The sequence below is a fragment of the Primulina eburnea genome, chromosome 2, assembly GCF_022965805.1.
Source record: "Primulina eburnea isolate SZY01 chromosome 2, ASM2296580v1, whole genome shotgun sequence".
Classification (NCBI taxonomy): Eukaryota; Viridiplantae; Streptophyta; class Magnoliopsida; order Lamiales; family Gesneriaceae; genus Primulina; species Primulina eburnea.
Genome location: NC_133102.1, coordinates 5,901,599 through 5,913,745, shown reverse-complemented (window position 1 = coordinate 5,913,745; position 12,147 = coordinate 5,901,599). Strand labels below are relative to the sequence as shown.

At 33.7% G+C, this 12,147-nt stretch overlaps 2 protein-coding genes across 2 annotated transcripts; both read right to left on the bottom strand.

Moving 5' to 3' along the window:
- Window positions 1-160: 160 nt before the first annotated feature.
- Window positions 161-4,235, bottom strand: LOC140822759 (homogentisate 1,2-dioxygenase). The gene is made up of 9 exons (XM_073183625.1): window positions 3,968-4,235; window positions 3,646-3,876; window positions 2,763-2,842; window positions 2,165-2,332; window positions 1,895-2,070; window positions 1,690-1,759; window positions 1,389-1,543; window positions 1,088-1,171; window positions 161-488 (listed from the first exon to the last, which is right to left on the bottom strand). The coding sequence occupies exons 1-9, from the start codon at window positions 4,183-4,185 to the stop codon at window positions 261-263; spliced, it is 1,410 nt and encodes a 469-aa protein (XP_073039726.1). The 5' UTR covers window positions 4,186-4,235; the 3' UTR covers window positions 161-260.
- Window positions 4,236-10,689: 6,454 nt separating this feature from the next.
- Window positions 10,690-11,282, bottom strand: LOC140824523 (signaling peptide TAXIMIN 2). Its single transcript, XM_073186102.1, has 2 exons — window positions 11,082-11,282; window positions 10,690-10,858 (listed from the first exon to the last, which is right to left on the bottom strand). The coding sequence occupies exons 1-2, from the start codon at window positions 11,177-11,179 to the stop codon at window positions 10,735-10,737; spliced, it is 222 nt and encodes a 73-aa protein (XP_073042203.1). The 5' UTR covers window positions 11,180-11,282; the 3' UTR covers window positions 10,690-10,734.
- Window positions 11,283-12,147: the final 865 nt, after the last annotated feature.

Here is a 12,147-nt window from a genome sequence, read left to right as displayed (position 1 = left end):
ATGACTTAAATAAGAGATCCGTCTCACAAATACGACCCGTGAGACCGTCTCACACAAGTTTTTGCCTATAAAATATGAATTTTATATATATATAAATATATATATATAAATATATATATATATATATATATATATATATATATATATATATATAAGAGAGAACAGTTTTCACCATATATTATTTACAAATCGTAATACAGATACGTGCAGAGTGCTATCGGGCTATTTATTACCTTTCGTTCGAAGCAATGTAACTACATTCATTTCTTCTCTACAGCCCCATTCTGCAGTTCTTGATTTTGTTGATTCACGAGTTCAAGTGTAAAATGCGACTTCAGACCGATCCAGCATTGGTAATAATCGTGATCCATGTACGGAGATTCAAGCGCCCACGAGCAGACTCGAGGAATTAGACATGACTCAAACATGAAAGCCATAGTATTAGCGATTCTCTGTGGTCCTACATCATTTCCACGTGCAATTGTGGCCTGATGAAATTGGAAAAGATAAAATAATATCGATTAGAAACATCATTTTCGAGAAGTTTGGGCTCATGAAAAGTGGACAAATACTAGCCTTATACTGCTCTTTCGGGGGTAAGCCAGGGACCAAAATAATATATGCAGAGAGTTAATATCCAAGTGCATATTAGTTGGGCACTCAACAAAGGGTAAAAAATTAGGACTCAAAACCAACTTGATTAAATATTAAAAAAAATGGCGCACCAGGTGTTCTGAACTTGTCATATACTGACCTGATACCATATTGTTGCCACAAGTTTGAGCCAATCGAAGGTAGACAGGGACCAACAACAATTTATATTTTAACAGAACCGGTGTTAGTACCCATCGCATACACTAATATAGCTGGTCCATGTTTCAGAATAGAATATTAAATCAGACTGTAAACAACACATGAAATAGACAATCAAGTCCAAAGAACTTGCATTCTACATCTAATCTGGATCTTCTATTGCATTTTTTTCCTTTGCACGGTGTGCAAATGTTATAGGAAAACATGATAATTAGTAAGAAAGATGACGGGATTTTTATATGGGTCCAATTTGTGCCACTAGAAGGTGTTTTACCTCGAATGTTTTCGTATCAGGACCGTGGGGAGTCATGCTGCTGTGAAGACTTGCGCCTCCTGGTAGAAATCCATCAGATTTTGCCTGAGACAATATTCAATTCACAGAAAATGCAATCAGACGAAAAATCAATAAACCGCTTCTCTCTGTTTTCATTGTGTATGTAAGATATATCTCCATCATTGTTGGTAGTTTACAACTTGATAAAAGTCATTGGAGTATTTGAACCACGTTGATTGCAACAGAAGTAGAAACAGTTCATGGCAATCTCACAAAAAAAATGATGAAGCCATGACTATACCTCGTATCCTCCGAGAATTAGACCCATGAATTCACTCATACAGTTGCGATGATAATATGGAGGACGGAATGTATTTTCAGCAACCAACCACCGGGGAGGGAAAATGACAAAATCAAGCAATGCCACACCAGGTGTGTCGGTAGGTGCTGTAAGAACTGCATTTTCATTGAATTTGAATGTGACTGACAAAACGAAAGATAACCTTGCCATCGAAGAATATTTTTAATTGTAAGAAGCAAATACAAGTCAAACAAGAGCACTGATAAAGATAAGTAGATAAAGTGGTCATTCAGCAACCTACCTGTGTTGATTGAAGGATCACTATGATCCATCAAAACGGTATTATACGGGCAGAATTTGCTTAAACCATACTGAAAATATTAATAAGTATTCCATCAGATCAAGAGAAAAAAATTAATTTAAAAAATATAGGAGATGGGATAAAAGTAAGCAGGCTGGTCTTGTTCCAGCCACAGGCCTGGATTACTGGGTGGAAAAAAACACACCTTGTAAGGAACATAATTTCCATGCCAAGCTACCACATTGAAGGGAGAAAAATCTTGCTTTGCGGTAAAGAGTTGGCCACCAAACTTCTGCACAATGGTGAAACCTGGATGAGAGCAATTCTCGAACCAAGCAACAGGAACTAGAAAATCCCTTGGAGCAGCAAGCCCGTTGGCACCTACACATGTTAAAATACATACAATGCAGCATTAAATAGCTTATTGGATGAACAAGCCCCGGGAAAATGGAAATAATAGAATTTTTAGATGCACCTATTGGTCCAAGGTCGGGAAGTTGGAAATGAGTTCCAAATATTTCAGCAACATAGCCCCTTGACGGTCCATCAGGCAGATCAATGGCAAACCGCAGGCCTTGAGGTAATACTACAATTTCACTAGGAGATACTTGCAATCTTCCACATTCGGTGGTGATCCACAGTCCTAGATGAGAAGTGATGGGTTGTAATTTTCATTTCAATACATAAAACTACTTGACCAGACCATTAATCACTCACTGTAGAATGACATGTAAGCAAGTTCTTGGGCCGAAAGCAACTCTTGAATAAATTTGCAGAGAAGGGGGTGGGGGTTAAAGATGAGAACCAAACAATTATTTAAATTAAATTGGAACCACAAATATCAAGATGGCACTGGCGCTAGGAGATAAAATGAATATTTGAATCAAGGAAATGCAAATTTTACATAATATCAAATTATGTTCTAAAAGACATTTCCACTCCAACAACTCCAACATCTGATTACTGATATATGGAAATTAACTCAATCAAATGACATCCTAGGTTGGATTAACAAGGTAACAACATTACAAAACAAAATATGTTGGAAAGGCAAATGGTTATGCTCTACTTACTTCCTTCTTGAGGAACAATCAAAAAGTCCCCATCAGCACTACAGAACGCACAATCAGCCATTGATTTGTTGGCGGTGTACCTAGAGTAGAGCAAAATCTTGAGTCTTTAAAAAAGCGCGCTGTGACTCATCAAATTCATCCTCAATGACTTCATTCAAGAGCTACTCGGTTAATGGTTAGAGTTGAGAGAACAAGTGTTTCATGACTTTTCATTTTTAACTCAATTCATGGACAAAAAATCCTTTATAATTTAAGGTACTGGAGGAGATATAATAATCTTGGTGAGAGTTGGCTATGTTAAAACGCACAAAGTAAATGGCATTCCAGCTACATTAAAATTCCCCCTCTATGAAAAAGTTCTGAACTTAATTAAATAGTTTTAGCCACAATACCTAGTTATTCTATTCTCATCAAAACGGGGGCAATATAGGGAAAGTACGTTAATAAAGTTCCAGCGACTTAACTATGCACACTAAATTTCTTTCGTGCGAGCTTAAATGGAAGAATACCAAACAATCTCCCTCCTGATAAGTTCTCACCCTCAGAAAACCTTCGATATTTCACTAAAAAGTAGTAACGTATAACAAAAATCCCTTAAAACCTACAATTCAGTAGCCAAATATAGGAAAATCAACGCTGCAACTCAACAAAATGGCAAGTACACTTGTGCTGATCAAGGCAGCATATTTATTTCATTAATCGGGAAACGAATAGCAAAGTGATAGTGACTTCATTGTCATTCCTGCATTTAAATTCAACTATTTTTATTTTATCAAAAGCAGATTGCTTAATCGATCATATGAACTCTCAGATTCATAGCTTCAAAGTAAACAGAAACTGAAACACACTGACATTGAGTGATCAGAAAGCGCAAAAAAATTACATGTGAATCGCAAAACCATGGCGAAGATAGGAGCTGCCAGCACCACATACAGTGTACAAGCCATCGATGAAATCGGTCGGAGATTCAGGTACTTCCACCGGCTTCCACCGCAACTGAGTTGGAGTCGCAGAACTGTTTGAATCATTAAATTCGCTCACGAGCTTACCATGAGTCGGTACTCTAGCTCTAAACGGTTCGTGCGTGACAGATGGCTTCACGCGATACAGCCAACTGCGAACAAGCAGCCATTTAAAATAATTATTTTTAAAATAAAACTTACCAACGGCTACATGATTACAAAATCACATACGCATCCTACGACCTGCGTTGATTATGTTTGCGAGGAGAGGTGAATGAGGTGCCGGAGATCTGCTCGGCGTAAAGGCCGTAAGGGCAGAGTAATGGGCTGTTCTGACCGTGGGGAAGAGCTCCGGCGATTGCTTCGGAGGAGAAGTGGTTTCCAAATCCAGATTGATACTCTAAGTCCGCCGGGAAATCAGGTAGCGGCGGCGCGTTGGCGGTGGCGGTGGCCGTTTCCATTAGCGTATAAAAATGGGGAATGATACTATATCATGAATAATAATTAATACAATTCCTTTTAATCATATTATATGTGTGTGTGTTTAATATTTATACCACGTATTTCGTGTCCATCATCATCCACAACAATAAAAATAAACAATTGACTAATAATATAATACTAGTATTTAACCTGTGCGATGTACGAGATGATATTATTAAAAATTAGTAAAAAAATGAATATATATATATAAATTGAAAAAAATTATATAATTATAATAAATAACAACTATTTTTTCGTTAATTTTAAAAAACTTTCTTAAATACAGCGTATGTAGATTAATTTTTTGGCTAATAATCACTATAATATATCAAAATTTTAGATTGTGTTAGTTTAAGACAATGACATGATGCTTATCGTGTTTAATATATTGATGTCGACCACCAACCTTAATGCATTTTTAATTCATTAATTTTCCAGAATTTATATATTATTATTTTTTAACATGTGATAAAAAAGTATTTTTAAATCACATTCAATAAAATTAATGAGAAATACTTTTTAAAAAATTCAGTAAATTCATTTAAATCCACATTCACAAACAATTTTGTGACATGACACGTGTTTGACACATTTGAATGATAACGATAATTGTTTCATCGATATCTTTATCCAAATGGGTTGTGATTTTATCTATAAAATATCTTCATAATATACACAACAGCCTATTATTAAGAAAGAAAAATGAAACATGTCATCATAAGTAAATTATGTATTAATCAAAAAAATTATTTTTATTAACATTTACTATATGTATTCAAAAACAATGTCAACAAATTTTATAAGGTGTCTTCTAATAAGATGTGTACTTTCTTTAGAATTGGTTTAATCATTTCTATTACGGTACATTTTATACTATCATGTATCCGCGAACTTTGTAACATAGAAGAAAATTATCACATTAGTAATACGCAACAATTAAAATTTTGTACAAATAGAAGAATAATATTTTTTACTTTTCCATCATGAAAGACATATTTCAAACTTAATATCTCGTTGTTTCCATATGTAGGTAGTTCATAACAACGAACAAATCTAAATTTAAACGAACATTACATCTTGAAAGGACTCAACTCATATATAATGCTGAAAAGTGGAGTCATTTCATAATTCAATTTTGGATTAGATAAATTTAGTCAGATAAATAGAATAAAATTGGTTTCTAATATAATATGCAATATTGCATTATTTATAATTTAAAATTCAAATAAGACATCCCAATGAACAAAAATTATGCATGGGATGCTTTTGACAGAATTATATCATACATTAACTATTTCAAATTATGGAAATCTTGAATTGAATGCATTGTGTGGGGACCCGGACGCTAATCAAGTTCTTAATCATATTTGGGACTAATTAATCAATTATAAAACAGGGTCTAATTTTTTTTTTAAAATACACAGCGGAAACGTAATGTAATTTACTCAAATTACATATTAAACATGAACATACATCTCAGTATAAAAGTACAAGTCCTGTACAACATATATTTATTCAACTAGGGTTTAACAACTAATATCAAGTGTCTAACCCTATCTCTAAACCAAGTCCGGAATCACCACGCTAAACTCGTCGTCTCTCATCCTCTTCTTGACCCTGATCCAGCCCCACCTGTTGTCAGGCACATATACAAAACAAGACAACAGCCGGATAACTCCGATGAGATATAAATATCCCAGTATAAACAATGTATAAATGCAATCATATAAAAACATATACGAAAGCATATAAGAAATATTCATAACATGTATCAAATCAGGAACACAAATCAATCTCAGGCATTCAATAATCATGAATGGCAAAACAATGTAAATCAACATGTCGTATCAGACTCAACTCATCCGACGCGTCATCTCAGACTCGACTCCACTGACGCGTCGTCTCAGACTCGACTCAACTCTATCCTAGGGATCCCGATGTCTGGATATAGGTAATTATATCGAATCTCAGTCGATAGGAATGAATCAATCCCTAAACGGCATCGATATAATTAATATCTCCAGTGTCTGGGCGAATCAGCCGCAGAATTGACGACTCAGTCAATAACCTGACGAATCAGCCAGTAATTAGGCGAATCAGCCAATAACCAGACGAATCAGCCTGTAATTAAGCGAATCAGCTTAAGTTTAGACGAATCAGCCAATAACCCGACGAATCAGCCGGTGACTAGGCGAATCAGCCCATGACTCAAAGACTCAGTAATCAATACATGCACTGGCTATGAATCAATAGCCTACAAACATCAATCTCATCAAACATTAGCTATAAATCAATAGACTATAATCATAAGCCTCATTAATTGCAAATATCAATGCAATAAATGAAAGTATGTGATTTAGGGAAACTCGAGTCAAACCTCCCTCGAGTTGTGCAATCCCAACTCAACATTAATTTATACCTTTCTTTCTGATACTCTGACTCTGTCGAAGTCTCGAACTCAAAGCCTGTCAATATCGATCTGACAAGAACAAGATCGAGGAGTATAATATCAATACACCACTCGAATCAAATCTGTTCTGCTCAATACTTAACCTAATTCAATATCGATGGCATAACGGTATAATATCAATATACCCAACAATACCATTTCAATCAGATATTAATTCTAACATCTCATACTCAATAACAACTCAATTCTGATATCAACTCGACTCCAAAACTACTCCGAAAATCATAACAATTCCATAATCAGTCTGTTTCTTAATCTGACTTCGATTCTATGATGTCTACTATATCAAGAACAACATATATGAGTTCCATTCAATTCTGACAATATCATAATTTCAAAGCATGTCAAAACATAGTAAAACTTACGTCCAGTTGTAGCCTACGTTGCTAGGAACTCGATACCGAAGTCGGATTCAAAATCAGACGGACGGATTTCTCGCAAAAGGCGTAAGGATTTTCTCCTTTCTTCTTCAGACCCTTTTTCAGATTATCTAATGCTTTTTCGAAGGATTCGTGCATATATATACTCGTGCATGCTAGCTAAGAGGTGTCACCATTTTTCGCACAACAAGTCGCACCGCGGGTGCGGTAGGTGTAAGACCGCGGGTGCGCTCATGGTTCGACAATCTTATCTTTTCTGAAATTGCATGACCGCGGGTGCGGTACATGTCAAGACCGCGGGTGCGGTACTGCACCGCGGGGGCGGTCCCTGTTAACACCGCTGGTGCGGTGAGGCTTCGGCCTCCTCTTCACAATTTCATTTTATCAACTTAAAATCTTGGCATTACTTTTCTCCAGCTAATCCGTTCTGTCTATAATCATTTCAGATTAATCTCAAATTACTGTAATAACATCTCGGGCCTTACACATTGGGTGTCAAACATTTCTGATTATTGAGGGTAATATATATGTTTATTGAGTGTAATTTAATATGCATTTGAAACTCTTTTGAATCTATTTTTTTTTTAATTTTTTTGTGTTCTCTTATTTTAATTTTTAAGAAGACAATTCAAGATATACAATATACATATGGTTTTGGAATAAAAAACTACAACGCATTAATTTTTTCAAATTGAGGTAATTTCGAAATAATATGCATTTGAGATAAAAAAAAATTATGATTATTAAATGATAATTTAATGTCCACTGGAAAACCAGCTTGTTATAGTGATAACTTTTAACACTCAACCAATTTTAATTTTAGAAAAATTAAATAAACTAATTAAATATTGTATTTTTTTGTAAGTAATTTGAGCAGAAAAGTACTTAAAATAGCAAAATATATTTTTAAATGATTTATCTCATGAGTGATACTGAACATTGCAATCATTTGTTTTTTAAATGTATTTATACAGTTTTTAATTAAATTGATTGATATAATCAATGCAAAAAATTTAATGTAGTTTATGTTTTCAATTGAGTTTAGTTTCAATTTGAATAAAAAAATATAATACATAAATTAAATTTGAATTAATATAAAAATTAATTAAATTCAAAATTGAATTAAATAAATTGATATAATCAATGCAAACAATAATTGAAGTAATCATTTATTGCAGTACACATATTTCAATATTCATGATATATCTTTCCTTTTTTAGAAATGGTTTTTTGGCGGGAAATTTTTATTTTTGGCAAAAACTATGCTTTTATATATATAGATATAAATAACGAGTAGGTATATTTTGAGACGATTATTATTGAAACGAGTCAATTTTTTATATTTATATAAAAAAATTAAATTTTTTTTTTTTTATGAATGATCAAAATACAATATTTGTCTTACAAAATTGACTCATGAAACCGTATCACAATAATTTGTGTGATAAATAACCTTATTTAAACATTCCATAAATTCGAGACAAAAAAGATTTGAAGAGGTGATTAGTTTGATTTTGACGAGAAATCAAAAAGAGTTAAGATTATTTAATTTGGATGAAAAATTGAATAAGAAATCAGAGAAATGTTTAGTTAAAATTATAATATTTTTTTTAAAAAAATGAATATCAACATTATAAAAGAAAAAAATTATAATTATTATTTGTAATAATTTATAAACATTATCTAAATTAAGATTTTGTTTGGATAAATATTTTTAATGTTTTATAAGTGAAAAATTATAAATTTGGACAAGTATTTTAATTTTTTTAAATACTTTAAGGCCCCGTTTGGTTTGAGGGATAAAGTAGGTTTATATTATTTAACCTACTTTATCCCTCGTTTGGTACGCGTGATTATTTAACTCACTTTATCCCTCCTATGAATGATTAGGTTATATTAGGTAGGTTAAAATAATACCTCCTCACCCCCTAGGATTATTTATCCTACTCTTAATCCATCATATTTTCCAATTTTACCCTTCTCCTAAATTCAAACTCACCACCACTTCCCGCCTAAATTCAAACTCACCACCACTTCCCGCCGCCGCCCGCCGCCGCAACGACCGCCGCCCCCCGCCGACCGCCGACCGCCGCTAGCCGAGCACCGGCCGACCGCCGGCGCCGGCCGAAATGTCCGGCCGCAGCACCTCGTCGGCCGTTTCCGACGGACCATTTCCGGCCGGCCGCCATTGACGCCGTCTCCGTCGCCGCGGAAGGGAAGGGCAATTTCGTCTTTTCATCAAAAAATTCAAAATTATCCTATACTTAAAAATATTACCAAACATAATATTATTTTACCCCATATTAATCCATCCTACCACAATCATTTTCTTTATCATTTACACACTAATCATTAGTTTATCCTATCCTTCCAACCAAACGTAGCTAAGAGATTTACTTTTAACTAACGTAATCCACGCACATTGTGTGTTAAGTGACATGAGTTTTGATAATTTGAAATTAAATATATATGTGTAATTAAATTGACACAAAATAAGGGGAAGTTGAAAAACATAATAAAATATGGGATTTAGTTCACATCACTCGAACCGAACTGAAATTGAAAATTTAGTTTAAATTGAAATTTTAGCGTGAACCGAAAATCGAACCATTTATTCGGTTCGCTTTGTAGTTTTTTGGATTTTCGGTTTTCGATTCATTTTGTCCGATTTTATTTTAAAATTTAAAAACATTTTTATTCTTAAAATTATTTTTTATTTATTTATATTAATAATAAATATGAATAAATAAATAAAAAATAGAAAATAAAAATTCCTTTAAACAACCGAATTGTCGCCCAAATGAACACCCTGGAAGATTGAGAAAGATATCCTGCTCGATACATTTAGCGAGTCCCTATAAAACTATCGATTGAATAACATTACAAGAGCCCAATCATTATGGAGTAGGTCTCATGTGAGACTATCTTACGGATTTTAATCTGTGAGACCGGTTAATTCTACCCATATTCACAATAAAAAGTAATACTTTTTGATGGATGATCCAAATAAGAGATCCGTCTCACAAATACGACCCGTGAGACCGTCTCACACAAATTTTGTCATCATTATGGTAGCCGAGAAACATCTGAGATATGATGTAAAATTATTGTTACCAAACCAAAAAAAAAAAACACGGGTTCAAAACTACTTCAAACTCAAGGTCGAGATTTATATTAAATGATCAAAATTATCACATATATTTTCTAAGAATTCGTCTCACATGTTAATTTCGTGATAAAGATCATCTATCTCATATGATCTATGAAAAATATTATTTGTTATGGAAAAAACAGTATGAATTTGGTCGACTCGTCTCTTGAATAAATCTACTTCAATACTATATAAGCTCATGCAAAAAAAGTAACATTTTTTATTCGATAGTCTTCAACTTGAAGACAATGCATATAAAGGTCAAGAGATTTAATCCGAGCTTAGTTGATTGGATCGAAACATGAACTTTTACACCAGATTTGGATTCATGCTTCCTATAAACTATCTATAATCACACATGATGGACAAACAGTCGAGTTTATCCGATTCAATTACTCCAAACAATTTACAATACCATCCAAACAATAAGAAAACATTCATGTAAAACTCCCAGCAATAAACAGATAATGGAATTGATGTACTCTCTAGAAACAATCTACGAATCGCTACGACGAATCCATGATATTCAACAAGGTATAAGATCGATGAACCATTGAATAATCTTGACAGGGAGCTTCACCAGGCTTACGGCCAAGTCTGCAATCCCAGCGCAGCATATGCAACAAGGGCACAAGCAGGTTAACACAGACCTATTCACAAGAATTTCCACCATTCAATACATAAAATTTTGAAAGACTCGATGATCGCTGAAATTCCAGATCCAAATTGTATGATATCCATCATGTTATCCCATTAAATTGATTTCGGCCATGGCAACAAAACTTCATACGAATGAAGATTACGTGAAATCAACGAGTCTCGGATCGATACAATCCGAAGAGAAAAATTGGAAAAAATAATAAGAAAACGAACCCGATAATCCAAAAAATGGCGCCGATGAGAGACAAAATCAAGGAGAGGAGCGCAAAAGGCAGGCCAATCAAGAAACCCAATGGCCTGCAATTCTCCATTGCATGCTTTGTTATTTATTTATGTGCAGGGGAAGGATTTTGGATTCTCGAAAATTTTATTGCGAAGGGGAGAGGTACGTGGGATAATATTCTCTTTTCAACTGTTCTATCATGATTGGCGGTTTTTGCTTTTATCAAATCCGAATATTTTGAAAGGGAAAACAATATTTTTATTTTTGACTCGATAAATTTACGATTTAGTCATCTAACTTATATTATTTTTTCAATTTCAATCTTTTTATTTTATAGCATCGACATGACATCTGAAACATAGCAGATCTCGGTGTTACATTAGCATTCCGATAAAAAATGACCAAAATCGAAAAAAAATATAAGATGATAGACTAAGACTTGATCGAAAAAATCGCCAAAAATAAACAAATTACGAGATGAAAAATACTATATATAATTCTATTCTAAAATATCAACTGTAACAACTTTCTTAAAAAGTCCGAATTTGGAAAAGAAGATATTATGCCCCATTTGCATAAGGTTTGCACTTGATTTTTAATTAGAATTACGAGATTTTAAATTATCGATTGCATTTTTTAAACAATATCAATTGATTTTATGTTTTTATGTTAACTACAAAAAACGGTCAACATAGCGACGGTTTTTGTAAAATTGTCGCCATTATAGCGACGAGTTATGATAAACCGTCGCTATTGCTTATCAAATTCGACGACGGTTTAAGAAAAACCGTCGTTATAATAACGACGGTTTAAATTCAACCGTCTCTATAATAGCGGCGAGTTTTGACAAACCGTCGTTATAATAGCGACGAGTTTTGACAAACTGTCGTTATAATAGCAACGAGTTTTGACAAACCGTCGTTATTACTTTTTATGCTAAGAGTATTACTTTTTATTATGAATATTGGTAAGATTGACCCGTCTCACAGATAAAGATTCGTGATACCTGATGGGTATTAGTCTAGGAAGTTTCTTATTTTTATAAATATTAGTTTG